The sequence below is a fragment of the Diaporthe batatas genome (assembly GCF_019321695.1).
Source record: "Diaporthe batatas strain CRI 302-4 chromosome Unknown Contig00013, whole genome shotgun sequence".
Lineage (NCBI taxonomy): Eukaryota > Fungi > Ascomycota > Sordariomycetes > Diaporthales > Diaporthaceae > Diaporthe > Diaporthe batatas.
Genome location: NW_025408560.1, coordinates 2,226,351 through 2,248,090, shown reverse-complemented (window position 1 = coordinate 2,248,090; position 21,740 = coordinate 2,226,351). Strand labels below are relative to the sequence as shown.

The window sequence follows — 21,740 nt, the reverse complement described above, 5'->3', positions numbered from 1 at the left end:
CCGCCAGCCTCTGATTGCACAATGGCTAATCTGCACCGTCCAAGCCGTCACATCTGCTGTCTCGTTCCTGGGCTCCGGCCTCTGGCGGTGCAGCAGATAGACTAGTCACTTGATTGATAGCTTGGCCCGTCTCGCCCTTACGTGGTTGGCTGGCCCTATAGCACCGGGCATTGACGATGTCGGCCATCCCTCGCCTTCGGTCCCAGGGATCCGTTCTCAACTTAGACTTACGAGCTTGGTCACCTGTGTCATTGCGATCACCGGAGATAGACGGACGGTGATCGAGGGGTTGGGGTGAGGCGAGGCGAGGCTGGGCTGGCCAAGACTTGGGCCCAATGTCCGTCAAATACAAGTATCCCATCCCTCTGGACAGACCGCTTCACCTTGTTCATCGTGATACGGAAACACTGGCCTTTGTCTCGTGTATCAAAACCTAACAGCTGTGTGCTCTCTCCCCCTCTCTCTTGCTCTCTCTCTATCTCATTGTCTGCTTCTCGTTCTATTTGAAAGCGTGCATCACATTATACCGAATTTCAAGCTGTGTTTTGCTTATCAGATACCCTGCTTTGAGCCTCGACTTCCCCCTTTCTGCAGCCCAACCCGATATGGCTTCAGTTCGGCCACTTTTGACCACAACGACTCGTGAAAGGACAATGGCGATCGTACCTGCACATTCACTGCGTGGCTGCGCGTTTGGGCCCGCCTCCAGAATCGAGACGTCCCTCCTGAAATTCAGACCGCTGCGCCAGCCACAGTTCAATCGCAATGCCTCCACATCCACCTCAACACCGGCGCAAACGCCGCCATCAGCCTCGCGGTCGCTCCACTCATCCAGCAGCAGCCGCCAGGCAGGTGCAGCCCTCGACACCACAGCCATCCCAGGCCCAGTCTTCGAGCCCACCATGACGCCAACCGCGACTGGCACCAAGGCGCCCCTGTCGGTGCTCCCCTTGATCACGATCCTGCGCTCCCTGGCGGTGACCACCATGTCGTCATCGCCGGTCCTCCTGCCCCCCTCGCTGTCGATCATGAGCATGCTCGCGCACACCACCAACCCCGTCCTGAACCCCGACCGAAACCCGCTCCTGAAGCAGCTGATCAAGAACACGTTCTACGCCCAGTTCTGTGCGGGCGAGACCGGGCCAGAGGTCAAGGCCACGATGGCTAGCCTCAGGGGGATTGGGTACTCGGGTGTCATCCTGGGCTATGCCAGGGAGGTGGTCCTGAGCCAGAGCCAGCTGGAGGCCCTGTCGACGCGCGGCATGGACGACGAGATCGCAAGGGAGTGCGTCCAGAACGAGGTCACCCCGTGGGCCAAGGGGACGCTAGAGACGGTGCGCCTGGCCGAACCGGGTGACTACGTTGCCTTGAAGTAAGTACTTGCCCTTCCCCCACGCGTCCTTTTCACAAGTTCACATCGGGCCGTTAATAATAATGAGATCCCACCCGCTAACCTCACCCAAGATTCACAGGCGCAGGCCGCCAGGCCCTCTGGTCCCTGTCCCAGCGCCTCCCACCACCAGAGGCCCTCGCGGCCGCCATCGACGAGATCTGCACCCTCGCCGCGGCGCGCGGCGTCAGGCTCCTCTTCGACGCGGAGCAGCAGGCGGTGCAGGCGGGCATCGACGACTGGACGCTGCGCTACATGCGCAAGTACAACACCAACCCCAGCAGCGGGGCCGTCATCCACGGCACCTACCAGGCCTACCTCAAGGCGAGCCCCGCCGTGGTGGCGGCGCACCTGCGCGCCGCGTCGGAGGGCGGGTTCGCCCTCGGCGTCAAGCTCGTCCGCGGCGCGTACCTCGGCAGCGACCCGCGCCACCTGATCCACGGCTCCAAGGCCGACACGGACGCGTGCTACGACGGCATCGCGGGGGCGCTGCTGCGGCGCGAGTGGGCGGGGCCGCTGGCGCCGTTCGCCACGGCCGAGGACAAGGGGGCGGCCTTCCCGCGCGTGGACATGGTCCTGGCGTCGCACAATGCCGAGTCGGTGCGCAGGGCGCGGGCGGCGGCGGCGGCGGGAACTGGCGGCGGGGAGGTCGCGTTCGCGCAGCTGCAGGGCATGGCGGACGAGGTGTCGTGCGGGATCCTGGCGGCGGGGCAGGGGCAGGGGCAGGACCGGGGCAAGGCACCGCGCGCGTACAAGTACCTCGTGTGGGGCTCCACGGGCGAGTGCATGAAGTACCTGCTCCGCCGGGCGCAGGAGAACAAGGACGCCGTGCAGCGGACGCGGGACGGGCGGGACGCCATGAGGGCGGAGGTGTGGAGGCGGCTGAGGGGGGTGTTTGGGCTTGCCTGAGGAGGCTCGCCGCTGGTGGTTGTCACGGTGTTGGTTTATTCCCTTGCCGCGAGGCTTGCATCGATCTTTGGGATTCTGGCGGTTCGGGAGTTGAGCTGGAACGGGATGGAGTTCGGGGAGTCTGGGCGATGGGTTCTGTGTGTAGCGTCGGGAGCCTGCTTGCTTGATCATTCGGAATGATCAATTGATATTATCGATTCAGAGGAAATTTGAGTGAATTCCCAGCAGCGTGATAAACTCTGCACGTGCGTAGAATGGCCACTTGCATCATTGATCCCTACGTGATTCAGACTTTCTTTTTTTTTTTTTTTTTTTAATTCCTTCGCCGGCACATTGCTGTACATCGCCATGGTTTTGATCTAGAACTATATCTCTGGAAGCTCGGGTATTGTCCTCGGAAAGAATACAACGAAAAGCAAAACACAGAGGTTGTATCAACATGCAATACATGTATGTACACGCACCGGCCCAGTCACGCACGCCCATCATAGAATGTAGCCGACCTGCCTTCCCCATCGCTTTCTCCTACAGTGTAGGGATTCTCGCGTCCCCAGAAGCCAGGCCGAGGTTTCTGCTATTTGATAACTTTCAAGCCCGTACCTCGAGGCGACTTTCTCCCTCTACCACCTGGACTTTTCGCTCAAAGCCGGGATCTTCTGCTATCCCAACCTCCTCTCTCTCTCCTCCACTCGAGTCTGTTGTATATAGAGCCTAGGGTCAGAAGGCTTCCAAGGTTGTGGTAAATTGGTCGTGCGCGACCGAACCCCTGGGCACAACTTCACCCGCAACATTGTGCGAATATCGACATCGACAAGCCCCCGCTGTGGGATGAATGTGCTGCTTTAACCCCAGAGTAACCCCAAAAGCCAGCACGGGTTCTGAGGAGCGGCTGTTGCATCGTCAAGGGCGATGGCCTATATCTCGTGACGTGAAATACCCCCACCACCTACATCCGGGGCACAAGATATTATCCAGTGTCGATTATGTGCTCAGTCCGGCTTGAACTCCTCCGTCAGAAGAGCCGGCCCAAAGTCAAGGTGCTCGATCTGCGGCTTGCCGCTCGCGACAGACGACGACGACAGCGACGGCTGGTACCCGCTGTCCCTCCGAGGGGGCGAAGGCGCACCGCCACCCTCGGGCGCCGCCGCCGCCGTCCACGTCTCAGACACCAGGGAGGGCTGGAGGAGCAGCTGGGCCTGGGCCGCGGCCCCCGCGCGGCCGCCCTCGAGCGCCCTCAGGATCTCCCTCTGCATGCCGCGCGGGCCCGGGCCCCCGGCGGCGGGGAGGAGGCGGCGCCTCCCGGGCCCCGGGTCGGCGCCCCTCGCCACCAGCGCGGCGACGATGTCGACCTTCCTCCCCGGGTCGCGGGCGTACGCGCGCGCCTGCGACTCGACCGTGATGCTGAGGGGCGTGTCCCCGTGCGCCGCGATGTTGGGGTCCGCGCCCGCGAGGAGCAGGAGGCTCACGATCCTGGCGCGGCCCTGCCAGCAGGCCAGGTAGAGCGCCGTCTTGCGCGTGGCGTCCTGGGCGTTGATGTCGAGGCCGCCGTCGTCTGAGACCGAGCCGGGCGGCGAGGTCGTCAAGGTCGAGGCCGAGGAGGAGCTGGACGAGAACCGCCTCGCCACCGCCGCCGCCGCCGCGGCGTCGTCGAACAGGCCCGAGGTCATGGTGCTGGCGCGCCGCAGCCGGTGGTGCAGCAGGAACTTGGTCACGGCGGGCTTCTGGCTCCTGTGCAGGGCCGTCTGGCCCTGGCTGTCGCGGGCGCTGGCGCTGGCGCCCTTCTGGAGGAGGATCCCGAGCGCCGCCGTGTTGGACGCGCCCACGGCGGCGAGCAGCGGCGTGTCGCCGTGGCCGTCGCGGCTCTCGAGCGTGTCCGAGTTCTCCATCATCTGCTGCAGCGCCAGCTCGTCCGTGCAGGATTCCGCGGCGTGGTGCAGCGGTGACGAGTTGTCCTCGCCGAGGAGGTCGAACCGCGGCTGGTCGTTCTCCCGGGCCACGGCGATGCCCTTCTCGTCGCACCACGCGAGGGCCCTGTCGCACGTCGTCTGGCGGTGCTCGAGGGGCCGCCCCGTCAGGGACTGGAGTTCCTGCTTGAACCCGTGCAGCTGCGACAGGAACACGGGCCGGTGCTCCCTGTCGCCGAACTCGACCCGGATGTCGTACAGTTCCAGGAGCTCTTCCCCCGCCTCGCGTATCTTTGCCGTGTCTTGGGGGCACTCCTCGGCGTAGGCGTTGAAGGCCGTCCTCAACTCCTTCTCGGCAAGGTCCATCTGCCCGGTCGACTTGTATAGCCGCCCTAGCTTGTAATGCAGGCTCAATTTCTTGTCGTCGGATGTTGGCGACCCTGGTGAGGTGAGCAGGTTGTCACTGTTGTCTGTTTCCCTGTCTCTGGGGCTCTCCCCGATAATTTTCTCAATGAGAGAGATTGCTTTCTCTGTAGAGCCCTCAGTCTTGCATTCGATGAGGATGTCGGCTAGTTTCTCTTCCATCTCCTCTCGTTCTTCCAGCGAGAATGGGACTCCGTGCTGGTTGCTTAACTCCTCCTTGATTGACAGAGCTCGCCGCTGGATCTTTTCTGCATTCTCGTAGAGGCCGTAGCCTTCATGGCGTTCCACGTCTTTTCTGTTCTGTTCCCACTCAAACTCAAGTTGTCGCCTCGCCTTCGTAAATGTTGGTGATTGTACTGTGCTGCTCACCGTAGGTGTATCTCCAGGCCGTAAAGTCCCGATGTACCTGGATGATGTGGCCGTTGTCCTCTCGGACTGTACGTAAAAAGCAGTAGCATCGTTGGCAAATGTCCTGATCCCTCTCAATGTCGTCTCCAGGGTATGACTATTGAACTCGTACAACGCTGCATTTTGATCTGCTATTGGATGTGGTATCGGGTGCTGCGGCTGCGCAGTCTGGTTCAGGCTGGCTGCGATTTGGCGCAGCAGATCGTCGGCCTGGTCGGCTTTGAAACTTGCCTGGTGTCAGCTGAGGGCGTCGAATCCCCTAAAGGGCGGGACTTACAGGTTCAAAGTCTGGAGTAGAAGGTTCAGGTACGGAATGGACTCGTTGATCTGGGTTTTGGCCTGTGTGATTGCGCTATTGTTGAGCCAGAGGTCGAACGCCGCTGTTATATGTTTCTTTGATAGCTGGGACCGGGTTGGTATTTTCTCCTTGAGAACCATCAGTGGCGCGGTGCAGCTGGCAGCGATCTCTTGGATGAGCTCATACAGCTGTGTCTCGAATGGTATCCTGGACGGTCTGGACTCAAAATATCTCTCAAGCATTCGAAAACAGTGTCCTAGGTTCTGTATCTTCTCCTCCAGCCGTTGAACGGCTCTGGGTGCGTCCTTGATGGCCACGACGGCATCTCGCAGCGTCCGAAGCCCGGAGGAGACCCCCCCGATGAGCTGCACAACTGCAGAGACCGCGCCAATGACTTCCAGCGGGCCTGACATGCTGGCTCATCTGATCGATATGGTCCAGTGGATTGGTCTTCTCCCGGCGGCCGTTCCGCCAGGCTGGGGGTGTCTCAGAGTTGCGGCAAGTTCCGCAGTAGTCGCAGTGTCGGCAACGTCGTAGTAGGTTCAGCGCTGAGAGAATCAAACCGGAAGCGTGCAATAGGAGATGCTCCCGGGAAATGCCATTCGCGTTGGTGCCGATCCTTGGCCGCGCGCAGGTGGGCCGTTCCGTGGAGACACAGGCTGCCAGGAGGGAAGAAACGCGGGACGGAGAGCAGGCGCGGAACGGGAGGGAGTAAAGGCTCGAGCACGCGAGACGATGATTGAACCCAGTGATAGGTAGATAGATTGCTGGTCAACGCGGAACTGCGTCATACTATCCAGACTATAGCATGCCTGCCTGATGGCTTCTGCAGCCCTGCTTTGCCACCGATAGACGCGTGGCTGAGCCCGTACTTGGACTGCAGGAAGAAGCGTTGTACAAGCATATGCAGGACAGGCCGGCAGCCTAGCCCTTCGGCTATCGTGGTTCTCTCACGTGGTACAATGTTAGGAGGAGGCAGGGCACAAGCCACTCCCAAGGTTCCGCCGTGCTTCGAACGAATAGGGTAGTTGGATGCCTTTACTAATATAGGGCAGAGGGATAAGTCAGAAGACCCCTGGACACTCCGCAGTGCCTATAGTTCGTCTTGTCTTCAGGCACTGCCCCACAGAAGTAGGGCTGCAAGGTGCCAGTGCTGTTCGAACGTCGCGTGCTCCTGAGACAGGGGGCTGGGATGTCGGGGTGAGGTGAGCAGACTCGGTCCCCGACAATATATGACCATGACTCCTTCTTCCATCAGCCTCAATATTCTGTGCGGAGGGGCGGGGTTCACACCATCCACCATCCAGGGGGCCTCCAACCCATCAATGATGGGGCCCCGGAGAGCTGCAGGCTCCCCATACAAGCCCAACACCCACATGATGCTAGAGCCGCATTAGGCTCGCGGGGAAAGAGACTACACACATATCCTGCATATGTTCGAGCAGGGGGTGAATTGTGGCTGGAGCCTGCTTCGAAGCAAGTCCTGTGATTTCATCAATGAAACCTCGGAATCCTTCAACCAACGTCATGAAAGTCAAGCAGAAGTGCATGATTGCGTGACGACTTCCCAGGCGCGTATCCTCTCCTCGAAGCTGAGACATCTTCGCAACTGAGGTAGGTGCCTTTTGGTACTCACTATATCATGTTGTAGTACGTCGTGGGGGTGCGAGATGGTTGCACAGCGCTACTGATGGCTATCCGTTAGCCATGCCATGCGGGCGGTAATCTGCCAAGAGCTGAAAACCTCCACTGGTTGCGCTGTACCTGGGCGTATATCCCTGGCTGTGTCACCGGCGGAGGACTAAGCGACCTGCCAGCCAGCCTGCATATTCAGCTGAGGAGAGGTCGATCGCGATTGTGCTGTGGTAATAATCTTCGATGGTAGCCGAGGACAGCTTGAAATACGCCCCCAAATATGCCCAACTTGAGGGAACAGCCTCGTGGCGTTAGCAGTGCCCCCCTCTTTTTCTCGGCGGGCCTCTTATATGTAAGAAGGATTATATGACAAGTAGCGTGTCATGTTCTGCAGTCGATCGGTAGTATCTCACATATTCCTCCATCACATATAGAGCACCACACTGGGAATGCTGGACCCAGTTCACGCTAAGGCGTTCGCGAACTCGATCTGATGAAACCCTGCAACCCTCTTCGAAAGATTCTGCGGCTCCTGCGGCGTAGCAATTGTTTGTCAAACCGCCACCATGGCAGAGAAGTCGACCTTGAGCCTCTTCGACAGGTTCCGCGCGCAGGTTGAGCACCGTAATTTGAACGACCGAGCCCTGATCGAGGGGCCTCTTGGTATGTTATGTTGTACACCAATGGCCATGGAGAGGCGGGTTTTCCTCTTGTGGTAATCATAATTGTCCCACTTGGTACTAACGAACACATGAACCAGTCCACCTGAGCGACAAGGAGCTCCAGGCAGACGTCAAGGAGTTCTCAAAGCACCTCCCGGATGTCTCGTACGAGGACGTCCTGCGCGCCGCGCGCGTCGCAAAGGACATCCGCACGTACGACCAGGTCGCGCGCAACTCGGCCACGCAGACGAACCTGCTCGTGACGCTGGGGGAGCACGAGAAGAAGGGCCTCGTGTCGGAGCACGACGAGCTGCGGGGCCAGTTCCGCAAGATCTTCCCCGTCGTGCTGACGGTCGGCTGCGCGGCCTTCCTGCAGGGCCACGTGCAGGCGTCCTTCAACTGCGCGAGCCTCTACGCCCAGTGGCTCGAGTGCCTCTCGCCCGGGCCCGGCTCCTGCTCCGGACCGCCGCCCCCGGACGACCTGCCCTGGCAGTGGAAGCTCGGCGCCGCCAACTCGAGCCCGTTTTTCGCGGCTGCCGTCGTCGGCGCGCCGTCGTCCCTGCTGCTCAACTTTTGGGTCGGCCGCCGCGGGGCCATCACCGTCGCCGCCGTGATGATTCTGGCCAGCTCGCTTGGCTCTGCGTATGTGACTTCGTGGTGGCAGCTGTTGTGTGTCAGGATCGTGAATGGTGTTGGTAAGTTCCTCGAGAAGGAAAAAGAAAGGCGCCTGTGTGATTTCACATAACACCATAACCAGTCATTGACACGTGAGACTGCAGGCATGGGTATCAAAGCCGTTAGTACCCCTATTCTAGCTGGCGAGATCGCCTTCACCCAATGGCGTGGCTCCTCTACGCTCATGTGGCAATTATGGTCAGTCGTCTACTAGCTTCATATGGGATCGATCCCCCAGTGCTGCCAGAGCGAGGCTGCTAACTGCTATCCATCACACACAGGGTCGCGTTCGGAATAGGAATCGGCTCCGCAATAAACCTGGGCATCGCGGCCTGGAACAAAGCCACTCAAAACGACGCTTCGGCGGACAATCAGATAAAAGCACTGAGAGAAATACTAGGCGCACCATTCATACCCGCAGTCCTCCTCCTGGTCGCCCTGGGCTGGTGTATGGAAAGCCCGCGGTACTACATGCAGCCGAACACGCCACACCGCAACCCCTCCCGGGCCTACGACATTCTTCTCAAGGCGCGGCAGACAAAGGTAATGAATCTTGAACTCCTGCGCTGGATCTCAGACAATCCGAAGATGAGCAACGGTCCTGACACCTGATCTGACAGCTCCAAGCCCTCCGGGACCTCTACCTCATCCACAAGTCGGTGGAGCTGGATGAGTACCGCCCCAACGCGCCCGAGATCGAAAACGCCGGCATGTCGCACGCAAAGTCCGGGCTTACGTATGCGAGCCATTTCGGGATGGCGGTCACCTACTGCTCCAGGCAGTACGCCCTCCTGTTCAAGGAGATCAAGCTGAGAAACGCCGTGTTGAGCACGTGTGTGGTGGCATTGTCTCAGCAGCTGTGCGGCAGTATGTAGTCCCATTGTAAGCCGACTAGATACCAAATTGGTCCTGGTGCTAATGTGGAACCAAAACCCCCAGTCAACATCTTCGCCTTCTATTCGAGTACGTATACCCCGGCCACGTCGTCCATTCGATCCTGACAGATACCAGATACCTTCTTCCTCAACTCTGTCGGCGACAAACTAGACGCCATGGGCTTCAGCACTGGCTTTGGTATGCTACATCCCCCGGGCAGGACGCCCCCCTCGGGCCATTTCTGACGGTCCGTATACAGGAGCTGTGAACTTTGTCTTCTGCCTTCTGGCCATCAGGCGCATCGACACGTGGGGCCGGAGGAAACTGATGCTGACCACGCTGCCTCTGATGAGTCTCTGCCTCGCCGTGGCTGCCATGTTCTTCATCAACGACGACCTCCTCGTGCCCACCGTGGTATTCATTTATCGTGCGCCCGCCCCCCCACCCACTCCGCCTCAGGGCGGAACCCAAGTTTGTTGCGGAGGCCACACAGTCCCGCTGACCTTTTTCCATGTCCACGTAGTATTCGCCGCCGTCTACTCGCCCAGCCTGGGACCCATCCCATTCACGCTGGCATCCGAGAGTTTCCCCCTGGCACAGCGTGAAGCGGTATGCGATTTACACCCCCCCACATAGCCCCGCAGGCTCACAAGAACTAATAACTGGTGGACACAGGGCTGCTCCGTCGCCATCGCGGTAAATCTCTTCTTCGCCGGCATTCTGACCCTCCTGTACCCGATGCTGGACCCGGCATTAAAGCACTGGGGCGGCCTGGTGCTCTTCTCCGGCCTCAACCTGGTGGCTTTTGTGCTGGTGTTCCTCCTGGTCGAGGAGACCAAGGGGTTCAGCCTCGAGGACCTGTCCATGGTCTTCGCCGTGCCCAAGCACAGGTTCGTCACCTTCCAGCTTGGGTACGTGCGGTATCTGTGCCGCAAGTACTTCTGCGGGTCCAAGGAGGACGAGCCTGAGTTTTATACTGTTGCCCTTCACCACCGCCACTTCAACCAGGCTGATGGGGGCGCAAGGGGCGGGGAGGAGTCTGATTTGTCTGAGGAGTGAGGTCGGCACGGGCTGGAAGGAACATGGAGGAGCAGAACATGATCGGGCATGCGGCATATGATCGCGCCCCTCACTTTAGCATCAGGGGGAAGGATGAGGATTAAATGATTAACGATATATTTTTTTAATCCGACACAACATCAATGCCCAGAATTGTAAGCCCGCGGACATTGTAGACATGTGTCCTGGGCGAGACGGCAGGCTTTGTTTGAGACAACCCGGGCTTGCACGTGGTTGCCGTCCTTTCAGGCAGAACACCTAGTCATCGATCGTCTGGTAGGCCTCGCAGGCGAACAAGTTGGTACTGTGTTCGTTTTGTGCGAACCACCCAGAATCTTCTCGGGACACCCTAGACGTTGAGGCCGTAGACCACGTGGGCTGGTAAACGTGTACTGCAGCAGGCGAAGACAAATCTGGCACCGCTGGAGGCACGGTCGCCTCGCCGTTCATCGCATCAACATTGACCTCCTTGGCACCCTAGAGTTCCCCCCCGAAGGCCGACCCAGAGCATCAGCACATGCATGTTGACGGAAGGTAGCCTGGCCCAGCGTGCCAGGCCATTTAAGGTTATGCGTCACTAGCCACGAGTCGTCGCCTCGACCGTTCGTGGGACATCCAACTGCCAGTGAGACAGACCCAAGTTCTAGCGAGCAGACATAACTCCCCATCATAAGAGCGGCGGTCGCCGACCCGGCGGGAAGGCGTCCCTGTGAGAGGTTTCTTAACACTGGGACCGAGCTTAACCAAATGCTCCTCTAGCGTGGGCGGGCTACTTCCATGCTGGCCTTCCTCAGTCGCAGCAGACCATTGGCCCAGGCCGTGGCATCTCCTTCGCAGAAATCGCAGGATATACTCGTGGAGTTTCTCAGCAGCGAAGTGGTCGTGCGGCATGACCCTTAGGCCGAGGATAATCACGCGCCCCCTTGTTTGGTTGGGGCCTTGGGCGCAGACAGGTCATTGGACGGGCAGGTCAGGCAGACAGGAGCCTCGCTGGCCTCTCTGGCAGGGTGGTACAGCTCCTCAGTAGCGGCAGAACGCGGCTGGTATGTCTCATGCGGTCAACACAGCGCAACACGATACCGCTACACCCCGCGCAGGGCCATGGAGCTGATGACGAGCATCTCCGTCTCCCGCAGCCGCTCCTTGTCGTCCTTGATGTTCCTCAGGGCCGGGGCGCCATTCAGCTTGTAGTATTTGTTGACCTTGGGCCAGTCGGTGGACCGGGCGATCTCGTCGTCGGAAAACGGCACGGGGGTGCCCTCGACGCTCTCCGAGAGGTGCTTCCAGACGTCGTCGGCGGTGGGCGGCCGGGGCCTGTCGTCGGTGGGGAAGAGGACCTTGACGATGATGATGTCCTTGACGTCGGGGGAGATGCCGTAGCGGCGGTAGGCTTCTGAGATCTGTGCGAAGGCGAAGAAGGACCATCAGCAAGGCCCATCCATGGAGGGGGGGAGGGAACCTTTGTCGAGCTGTTTGGCAGCCAAGACTCACGTTGTTGGTGGCGCTGAGGGCGAGCACGGTCTCTGCGTGGACGTTGGGCGACTTCAGCCTCCCGTCCAGGAGCACGGAGAGGGCCTTGTAGGCGGCGGCGAGGACGTGCAGGCGGGAGACGACGGCGGAGGCGTCGATGAAGGCGTACTCGAAGTCGGGGTTGCGCGCCAGGAGCTGCGACTGGAGGTGGCCCGCGTTGGCGACGCCCTTGAAGAAGGCGACGTGGACGCTGTGGGTGGATGGCACGTGTTCGAGCGAGACTGTCTCGAGGAGTGACGACATGTTGTGCGACGGGTGGGCTGGGAGGAGGAGTTGTCGGTCTGCGCTTTCGGGTCGTATCGAAGTTTGTCGAGATATCATCTCCGCGGAGTTCAAAGTTGGAGTAGCTGACAGCTCAAGTGCTGGGGTGGGGCTGCCCCACGTGCGTGCTATCAGTCTATCAGCTGCGGTATGACGGTATGACGGCACGCATATGGCAATTGATGGGTATTTACGACTGCCTCAGGATTCAGCATTAGTCCCCGACTTCCATGGAATTTCCATTGAATGTCGGGGAGAATACGTGATACAGATCACAAGTGACCAAGGGTTGAACGCTTGCACCTGTCTGGTCTGTCTTGGTCATATTCCGTCATAGGTTCCTAGGTACATATTCACTCGAGTACCAAGGTACGTACCTATCTATCTACTAGCATTTATAAGCTGGATATGATATTCACTTGTTTAATCCCCGGAGAACAACAAGTGCATCCTGTGAGACAGCCCTCATCTGTGTGTTTTCTGAATACCAAAATTAAGCATGAGACTCATGATCCTCCTAACGTTTGAAGAATTTTCACATGTTGAACGACACGTTTGATGTCGGGGCTTTCCGGGTTGACCAGTGGTGGTCTACGGAGTAGTCAGTGGACAGTACTTGACCAAGTTTTACACCGGTGCCAATGACTGGGCAGAGAGGAACCCACCAGCCGGTGGAAACACCGTACCGTGTATATGGATACAACTAGTAGCGTACCGCGGCCCTGGTTCCAAATATCCAAGCAGTAAATCATAGTTAGTCGGAAACCAGACTTTGCTGATACATCATCATCTTGTTAAATCGAGCTAGGAATTGTGCACATGTAGAAAAAGGCCAATCGTGCCACAGAGGGCCGCCGTGTCCGTCTTTCTCTGCAGGTCAAGTCCTCTGGTCCTCACGCCAGAGGTTTGCGGCCATAGACGACGTGACTAGAGATTCTAGTAAGTAAAGTGGGCCCCTGGAAAAACGATCGCCCTCGCCCCTGGAGGTCACCACAGTACTGCGTAGCGCTACTGACATCGGATCTTATTACTAGTAATGTATGCTGGTGTCGCAGACATCAATGCTTGCCAGGCGGAGCAACTCCCCCACCTCGTCCGCCCCCGATTGTCGTGGTTCCTCAGCATCCCAGCACCTCGCCCGGAGGGCCCGATGCGTGTTTGTCATCAGCCAGTGGCCAAGTTCCTGCCATCGTGGCCCAGTAGGCCATGGATTATCTATGTACAACCCACGAGTCAGTCGAAACTTGAATTGGCCGCTAACTAGAATTTAGGCTGATAATTATAGCTGAGCCTACCGGGGCCCGACCTCCTCGCCCATGTCTGTCCGCAGAAGCCACAGCCCCGATAAGCCACTGCTTGTAATTAAGCGGTTTCCGCGAGGTCACGCCCGAGAGCGAGCCAGCCCGGCCCCGAGAATCGTGCGGTTCAGCTTTTCCCACATGAGTCCCGAGAAGGGGGCGTTGTCGTGGGTCGCCCAGGGCACCGTGGACGGGGTCGATCCACCCTCCCGGCCTCAGGCTGTCTGTCCAACGACTTGCGGATGACCACACGGTGATCGTCGAGGCAGCTGACCGCGAGGCGCCGGCGGGCGTCGTCGAGCGGGCGAGGGTGGGTTCATTCGGAGTGCTCCGAGTTTTCTTTTGAAGAATTGCACCTCTTGACACGACGTCGAGTTTATTTAGGACCTGGTCAGTGGTAACGCCAACGACAGCCTGGTCAAGTCCCATCACCCGCCGACAATCTCTGCCATAATGGAAAAAGATCTCCGAGGTCACGGGTCTCGGAGAGGCCGTGATATATAGGGATACGAAGCAGGTTGAATCATGCTCAGGACAGTCCCTACTCACTGTCGATGGGGGATATTGTTGGGTCAAACTTGTTGGCCCATATCCCCGTCCCCGTGGCTACCTTAGGTGTGTCAAGAACACCTGGGCATGCCCTGGGCGCCCCATGGGGCCACGGTAGAGCGCTCCACCCAGGTATATGGTGAAGGCCATGTGCTAGACGTCGAGTCGGTCTCGCTGGGCCTGCGCCCAAAGTTCCAACTAGCGGCGGCCGGACCCGCGGATTTCGCCGTAGTATACATGTATGACTTGTCACTGTATGAAGAGACCGTATACAGCATTGGACGTATGGGTATCATGAGCTTGTAACATGTTGGTACGCACCGCGGCGTTGGGCAGAAAGTATCTTCCCGTTTCGTGTTGAAAATATGCCCACCCGTTCGTCTCATCTAACACGGCGGTGGGCTCGGCGACCGAGGTCACCGTCGGCTCTAGTATGAGCTCCCCCCGGAGCTGGCCGCCGCGTCATGTAGACGACGTAGCCGTAGGCCAGGGCCGGGGCCTGAACATCTTGCTGGTTCCAAGGTCGAGCACACCCTCTTGGCCGCCGCCGGCGTATTATGCGGGGTTCTCGGCCGGGTCCACGACTAGGCCGGCGGCGGTTTTGACCTCATATCCATCTTGGGGGTAGTTTTGGTCTTAGTTGTTCTCTTCACGTTGGCGCGACCGGTCAGAGTACGGTTTGTTCATGGCTTCTGATGCCACGTCATAGAAGGTCTAACTAACTCATACCACCCTCGGAGGGCATCAGGGACCGCCTGGTCAAGAATTAGGTCCTCCTGCCCAGGCAGAATGGTTGTGTTCCCATTGTGTTTCCGGGTTGCATTAGTCTGTTCCACCAACTTGTGACAGCCCCAATTCACGTGCAGCCGCCGAGCGACTCCAATTCATTGACATTGATGATGCCGCCACTCTTTCACCCCGGCCTAGACTTGGAAACTAGCTCTAGTTGCGTAATGTGATATCCGGATCTCGCGGAAATGCCACCTGCGAACAGCCTGTCGTGCAAATTGTATAGCTAGAATGAATTAGTGAACGCTGTGACTTCATGCCTGTTGCTTGGCTGTTAAGAATGAGAGCGAAATACCTGTATTTGTGTAGCACTGGCAAGGAATGCCGAGCGTCCCGAGTCGCATCCAAAACCGGTTCAAACATATTCCTTCTAGACAAGGGGTCGGCGCAAGGCGAAGAGGGTCGGTGCGGTTGGTGTAGATTTCCGATATAAAGTGAACGTTTCCTACCCGTAGGTAAGTTTCGGTATTGTCAGTTGAACTTACATGGTTCTGCTTAACCTTGACGCGAAACAATTCCTCCAGTGTCGGATGCTCACTATGAAGACTCACAATATCGAGGGAATCGGGGCCTGTTTGGAAACGCCAATCGAGCATTGACAGTGAGTGTTCTGCTACAGGAACCCTGCAGGCTGTCCAGGCCGCGACAGATGGTCGAATTGGCCAAGTCCGGGGCTCCCACTCTTCACTCTGTGACCCGAAGACAGGGTAACCAGCACTTCACCTGCCACAGGATGGAGAACACACGGGCAAGAATGGGCCATATTCCTTGCCTATGGTTGATCTAGCATCACCATTGCCTCACACCTCAGGCCCCCGACTGTCAACTGGTGCCTGGGAAGCGCATCCCCACCCGTCATCCCGAGCCCTCTTCACTTCTCCCCCTCCCCCAACCTCCGGGCCCAACACCCGCATACAAGGCTCACAAGCTGAAGATGAGACCTTGTCAGCTTACACGGGCCTGATTGAAGGACTCGGGGCCGCTCACTTGGATAGATGGCGAGCAGGGTTCCAGACCTGCGCCCAGTTGCGGAGCCGGCCGCTCTGCACACAAGAAACGTGAACGATCCCGGAAGCGAATCCGCCACCGCGTGTCCGGGGACGCATATCTTGTCCGCGTTGAGATGGCTTCGTGCAAAGCCCCGCGAATAAAATCGTAGCTGGGCTCGGTCGCAATGACTGCGAGGGCCCGATTTTCCGCTTACGGCGTCGTCGTGGGATGTTATCATGCGGACGTACTTCAATGTTGTAACATATAATTGGTGCCAAGAATCTCGACGAGATTGGAAGGTCACCGCAGATTATCAATATGGCCAAGATCTACGCTTGCCTGATCTTTCATCTTCCTCGCGCTCACTTACACAGCTATCACTGCAGTACCATAGGTTACTTGATAGGCAGGTATTTAGTCACCTGCATGTGTGTTGGGAGCAAAATCGGCTCTGCTTCATCCGCGGGTGACTGATGAAGTTGAAATTGGTCTGAAGTATCACGTATCTCACATCATCTGCGTGTTCAGCAGTTTGAGAGGGGGAAACGGCTGCCCCATCCCCGAGTTGCTTTTTTTGTCTCTTTCATTTATGCTGATTGTTTACCCGTGGCGGGCATTTTACGGGGCTCCTCACCTGCTAATGTTTAACCGGCCCTGACCACCGCTCTTGAGTCGCCGCATTGGCCCGTAATTCTCGGCCGAGATGCATCTTCCTCTCAGGGTTGGAGATATGTCGTACTCATGTCTCAAACCCGCCCGCCACAATTCGCCACTGGTGTATGCAAAGGCTTCTCGATGCGGATTTGGCCTGTCTAAACTGCGAAACCGGTCTGCAGGAGGTCTGCGTGAAGGAAATTTCGGTGAGTGCGAAGATGGTAGAAACAGACAGAAATTCAACGGCAGATCATTCCCATGCCATAAGATCCTGCCACTCCGATAGGCAGTCTCACCCTCCGAACAGGAGGGCGTGTCAGGATGTCCGGGCTCTTCGTCAAGGACGACTCGCCGGGCCACCCTGATTAGTGCTAGCGACTCAATCCAAGACCGGCTTGGCCACGACATTGGCGTGCAGGACGCGCTAAACCTTCTGAGAGAGAGAGAGAGGGAGGGAGAGAGAGAAGGAGGGATAGAGACGCAGGGCCGGACGAAAAGACGTACACGACGACGACGACGACGGAGTCAAAACGTCGGTCAGTTGGGATGCCCACTGCTACGTGCATTTCACCACCAGGCCCGCCATGGCCGCGATACGTGAATCAACTTGGCGCCCGCGTTCTAGACTCGCCTAGAAGCCGCCAGCGGACGGGCCTTGCCCCGGGCAGCCCAGATTTTTCGACGTGGTCTCGGGCATCAAGGTTTGACTCAATCACGATAACGAGGAGGACAGGGCGGCCGCAGGAGCGAGTCAACGGCGGTTTCTGCATAGCAACCCCCGCCACCTCCGAGAATCCAGGTTTTTATGTCGGTCGTTTCTTGTTGTTGCGCTCTAATAGGTGTTCGGGGGGCACTTACACCTGAAACCCTGCCGGGGATCGAACGGTGTGTAGGTATCGAGCGAGCCTCAAGTGATCGGAGGCGGGCGCTGCCTGACCGTAGTATCGTTCGATATCGCATCATGGGTTCCCCACAGAAGCGGGAGCTGGGGGGCAGGCGCTGGAAGGGAAAACAGCATCTCTCATCAGTCTCATGCGACTGACGTCCTCGTGTGTTTGCGAAGACGCCGGGACTTTAAACACAGTGCGCCAGGCAGGATGGATTTACAAAACAAACTAGGCCATGCCCTGAGGAAAAGGACTAGCTTGCTCACTGCCCCTGAAAGTTCCGGGCTTGGGTGTTATTGCATGGTGTTAGATACATCTTGTTGCCCGAATGTAGCATCCCGCACGGGCATCCCAGCCGGCAGTGTGGAAACCTTCGTGGTTAAATGACCTCGGGAGACGGCTACTTCGTAGATAGTAAGCGACTCTGACGTAGCAGCCCTATTTGGACCATTAGAGCCACTCTTGAGAAGTGTCTCGTACTTTTCCAGATTCTGTTGCTTTTTCTTTTGTTTTTTTGTAACTTGTTTTTTCTGGTTCTTTTCACCGTCTCTTCCCAACCAGCAAAGTCTACGACCGTAACGTCTCAGACTGTTGAGCGCCTAGTCCGAGTCCCGCATCGCGGCCGGGGTTCGTGTGCGCTTGCCTCATGTGAAGGGGCCATAATCTGACCCCTGGAAGACCACACAGTAGAACGCAAGCTGCAGCATTTGATATGCCGGGAGGGTACTGCAGCTACCTGGCCCAGCTGTGATCCAAGCTTGCTTTTGCCCGCGTGGGACGGGGGTGGCTACGTTGCAGGCGCCTCAGTGCCGACCCATTGCGTGCTCAACAGTTTCCATTGGTTTGGATCACAAGATGGATCCTCCAAGGTACCCCTCATCAATAGCGGTAGCTGTCTTGTGCCCTTTGGGCTGCAATTGCGAGGCATTTTTGTGTGATCGCCTCTGATCAAGGACCATGTAGGGCACACGGCCAAGGGGCCCGCCTCCTAGAACTCCGTGTCAGACGGAGAAAGCCATGGATCTCGCCGATATACGGTATACGCAGATCTAGCCTTGTCAGCTCGGTCCAATGTGGCTCACTTGATCCAATCGGAAACAGCGTGTCGCTGCCCGCGGCCGGCGTTCCTCTACTGTGCAAGACATGGCACCGGGGAAACTTGGGAGATGGAGTTCCCGTCCCCTCGTGTCCCAGTGTCTCGTTGGCCCAGGGAGCAGGGAATCCCAAGTCTTGGGACCAAGACAAAACGCACAAAAGTGGGAAGCCGATCCCAGACAGGCACGAGCGGGTTCAGGGTGCGCTTCGGATCCGAAGCGTGAGCAATCGTGTCGAATCCCATGTACCACTGGCCCCCCACTCACCCTACGGTCGAGATCGTCTGCCGCTCACAATCAATCAAGCCTGTGGCCCTATTTTCTGGATCAGCCTAGGGTTCCTTAGATGTCTCTCACAACAACCAACTTGGGAAAGTTTGGTTCGGGAGTGGAGGAGGCTTGTGAAGCGAGTGCGACCTGTCAGTCTACGTGCCCTGTGCGACGGCATTCCTACCGACAATAGTTGCTTCCCTTCAGGCAGGCAGGCATGTGGCAGTCGGCGCGGCCCACATGGCGTGCGTACGAGAGCAGGCTTGCTGCAAAGTAACCAATTTGCCTTGGTTCAGAACTTTCGTAGTGGCTCCGGGCTCGCCCAAAGCCCGACAAGAATGAGTGGTTTGAAATCAAGTTCTTAAGAGCCCCCCATGGCCGCCTGAGCCCGTCGGGGTGTTTTACAAACATACAGCGTTAGGCCATCGTATCGAGGCAGCCATTACTAGGACCTGCAGGAGGGCCTGATATCTACCCGCATAGCAGAAGCGAATTTGTTTGTGACGGACACAAGTCGGTCTCGGTCGCATGCTGGAAACTCGAACTGCCTTGCTTGATTATTAGCGACACCCAGCACCGGGACTCGCTAAAAGATTAGGCGTCCCAACAATGTCTCCCGGCCTAGGATAGACCCAGATAGGGGTGTTTGACAGGAGGTTTGTGGGATGCAGAGGCGCTTGACTCGGCTGTTTGTGCCGGTTGGTTGTTAGCGCCAGTGCGCTACTTTGCATGAGGAAACTCCCGGTCGACTATTGACAAAAAAGACGGATACATGAGGTGGGCCGGCGGAGTCGGTGGTCATTTTGGCGATGTCGTGCCGCCGGGACGTAGGCCGGTCTTGTGTGCTCCTGTTTCAGCCTACGATTCCGGTCAAGTAGCGACCGTCCCCGTCCATCGCCGACTGTGAAATGCTTATTAGCTACCCACAGTCGGGGACGAGTCCGAGCAGTCTATCCCTACACAAACCCTGACTTGGACCCCCTGTCCGAACCCAGCTAGGGATGATGGGCCAGGAGATCCACGAGACGCGTCCGGTGAGCGCGGCTGAGTAGGCATCCTGCCATTGGCTACTGGACTTTCCCCTTGCACGGTGGGTATTCGATCGACGCCTGTGTGGTCATGACGCAGGGCATTTCATAGTTTTCCATCATACTGCCTCTTTTTGGAATTGCGAATACTACTCCCCATGGAGTCTAATTAGAATATTCACACAAGTGGCTGCGGGTACCTAGGTATCGGGGTCCGTCTGCATGTCGGCGGCCAGGCCCTGGGATTGGACAAGGTTTTCCATATTGCCAGGGCTGTGCCATATACCCGGGTAGCGACAGGTCTTGTACCGTGCCGGTATGTGTGGATTTCGTCCTAGTGTACAGACAGAGCGGGACATGATGCCATAGTTGCTCTTTTGGGTCTTTGGGTCCTGGTGTCAACATGGACTGCCTCTCATGTCCACTGACAGAAACCGGAAAAAAGTCCCGAGAGCACAATGGCGGGTCACATTAGTTATTGAATGGGTCGACCCTGTTCAGCCGGCTACCAGGTTGACTGAATATGACCATGCTTGGCGACGGTAAACTTCGGTTTCCCTGTTGCTGGAACACAGCAAAACGTCCTGTACAGTGCACAGCCGGCCCGGTACGATCCGTGGACGATCGCGAAAGAAGCAGACACGCGCTGGCACGCCCTCGTGCAGGCTGACAACGCTTCTAGACCCTGTGCTGGCTGCCCAACTGCCCAAATGTACGGAGTAGCATGGGCGCTTTCGACTGCAGGTGATTGGCAACCTCATGCCTCTGTCACGCCGTGGGAACCTGGCGTACTCACCGGACACTTAACCCCTTCGCGGGTCAGCTGCAGGTGCCACTTGAACTGATTTGGGGCCAAACTGCGAGTTACCTCGGCGAAACGATTAGTGGAAACACGCGCGTGTGGCGCGAATGGCAGGGACCCAGCAGCGTACTCCGTACGGACCACGATCACAACAACGCGCAGTCTGATGCCTCTACTCCGTACGGGACATCTCCTTGAGAGCTAGGAAACACTGAGATCTCCTCCCTGTTTTCCCCTGGAGGCGCCACGTAGACTCCATGGAATTGGGTTTTCCTTTTTTCCTTTTTTCTTTTTTTTCAATTTTCCCGATCCCCATTCAGGGCTGAATAAACGGGCTTGACTCGCTCACCTTGGGCCCATGCCAGATCGGGCCCGTCCGGGAGCCCGGCATGCGACGTTACGCCCTACACAGCAGTCCGCGGCCAAGAGAAGATCACTGCGTAAAGTGTGGGCTATACCGCTGGCGTCGAGCTTACAAAAAAGTATCACCGTGCCCGGCAAACCCCTAAGACGGCCCCCGTATTTTCATATATTGTTCCGCGATGCCGCGTGGGCTTGTCGGACGGAGGAGACCAAATTTCGCCGGGGCGAAGGGACCCTGGGAACACTTGCCGGTCTGGGGCGGGCTTGACAATGCTAGTTTGAGGTACACCACCGTTCCTTGAGGGGTCGGGGAGTCTGTTCCTGGCCATGCCAATGCTCGTGTGTGGGATCCCAAGGCCGTCCGGGCTGGTTGGCACTCTCGATGGGGACGGGCATATGCGCCATACACAGCGGAATCTAACCGTGGCCAACCCAGGGCCTGTTCCCTAATACCCCATTTCAGATCGTCGACCCCACTAGTAAAGAATCAATATGTTGATCAGCTCATCTCGATCCGGTGGGGACACCCTGCAAGCAACAATTGCCTCAATAAGAGAAGATGCGCGGTGGGAGAGCGGAAGGCGGAAGACGGACATGATATGAAGACGTCCAACGTGAAGCTCCGATGTTTATCTGTCCCAGGGCCTCATTTCGGGGCGCAGCTGTTGCTGACACTGACAGCTGTCAATGGGCAGCAGACAACACCGGCGCCGCCGGCCAGCCCGGCGGGCTCCCAGCAGGCTAGCAATGCCTGTCCTTGAAGGTAGTATCGAAGCCGGGAGCTGAGTCGTCCCGAGTTTTCGAAAGCTTCCACAACCCGATGGAAGCTCCTGAGCGGGCTGGGTTCCCCCACAAGAAATAAGCCTTGTGTGTATCTACCCGTAGAATGCGCCAGTGCTCTGATCATGGGGAGTCCCTGGTGGGGAAGAGACCCAAGTAAGAGTGAGTGGCCAGGAACAGTTGACAGCCACTCAACGGCCACCGCA

General features: G+C 57.9%; 4 protein-coding genes across 4 annotated transcripts; 2 read left to right on the top strand and 2 right to left on the bottom strand.

Annotated features, from left to right (window-relative positions):
• Positions 1–605: 605 nt before the first annotated feature.
• On the top strand, positions 606–2,299 carry KVR01_010599 (uncharacterized protein; the record flags this gene model as incomplete). The annotated part of the gene is made up of 2 exons (XM_044783681.1): positions 606–1,372; positions 1,465–2,299. The coding sequence occupies 2 exons, from the start codon at positions 606–608 to the stop codon at positions 2,297–2,299; spliced, it is 1,602 nt and encodes a 533-aa protein (XP_044640758.1).
• A 315-nt stretch (positions 2,300–2,614) lies between these two features.
• KVR01_010208 (uncharacterized protein) lies at positions 2,615–7,231 on the bottom strand. Its single transcript, XM_044790659.1, has 3 exons — positions 7,097–7,231; positions 5,312–7,019; positions 2,615–5,260 (listed from the first exon to the last, which is right to left on the bottom strand). Exons 2-3 carry the CDS (start codon positions 5,743–5,745, stop codon positions 3,289–3,291), a joined length of 2,406 nt encoding a protein of 801 aa, XP_044640367.1. The 5' UTR covers positions 5,746–7,019; positions 7,097–7,231; the 3' UTR covers positions 2,615–3,288.
• Positions 7,232–7,533: 302 nt separating this feature from the next.
• On the top strand, positions 7,534–10,239 carry KVR01_010426 (uncharacterized protein; the record flags this gene model as incomplete). The annotated part of the gene is made up of 10 exons (XM_044791865.1): positions 7,534–7,630; positions 7,728–8,324; positions 8,409–8,502; positions 8,586–8,847; positions 8,925–9,171; positions 9,244–9,267; positions 9,316–9,378; positions 9,440–9,607; positions 9,704–9,789; positions 9,856–10,239. The coding sequence occupies 10 exons, from the start codon at positions 7,534–7,536 to the stop codon at positions 10,237–10,239; spliced, it is 2,022 nt and encodes a 673-aa protein (XP_044640585.1).
• KVR01_010498 (uncharacterized protein) lies at positions 9,768–12,107 on the bottom strand. Its single transcript, XM_044793927.1, has 2 exons — positions 11,731–12,107; positions 9,768–11,639 (listed from the first exon to the last, which is right to left on the bottom strand). The coding sequence occupies exons 1-2, from the start codon at positions 12,088–12,090 to the stop codon at positions 11,322–11,324; spliced, it is 678 nt and encodes a 225-aa protein (XP_044640657.1). The 5' UTR covers positions 12,091–12,107; the 3' UTR covers positions 9,768–11,321.
• Positions 12,108–21,740: the final 9,633 nt, after the last annotated feature.

Excerpts from the sequence above, each read along its gene's own strand:
- KVR01_010208 (XM_044790659.1), bottom strand. The coding sequence starts at position 5,745 with ATGTCAGGCCCGCTGGAAGTCATTGGCGCGGTCTCTGCAGTTGTGCAG. Across the intron at positions 5,261-5,311 it reads CTACTCCAGACTTTGAACCT|TTTCAAAGCCGACCAGGCCG; the intron begins GTAAGTCCCGCC and ends ACACCAGGCAAG.
- KVR01_010498 (XM_044793927.1), bottom strand. The coding sequence starts at position 12,090 with ATGATATCTCGACAAACTTCGATACGACCCGAAAGCGCAGACCGACAA. Across the intron at positions 11,640-11,730 it reads CCCTCAGCGCCACCAACAAC|ATCTCAGAAGCCTACCGCCG; the intron begins GTGAGTCTTGGC and ends GCCTTCGCACAG.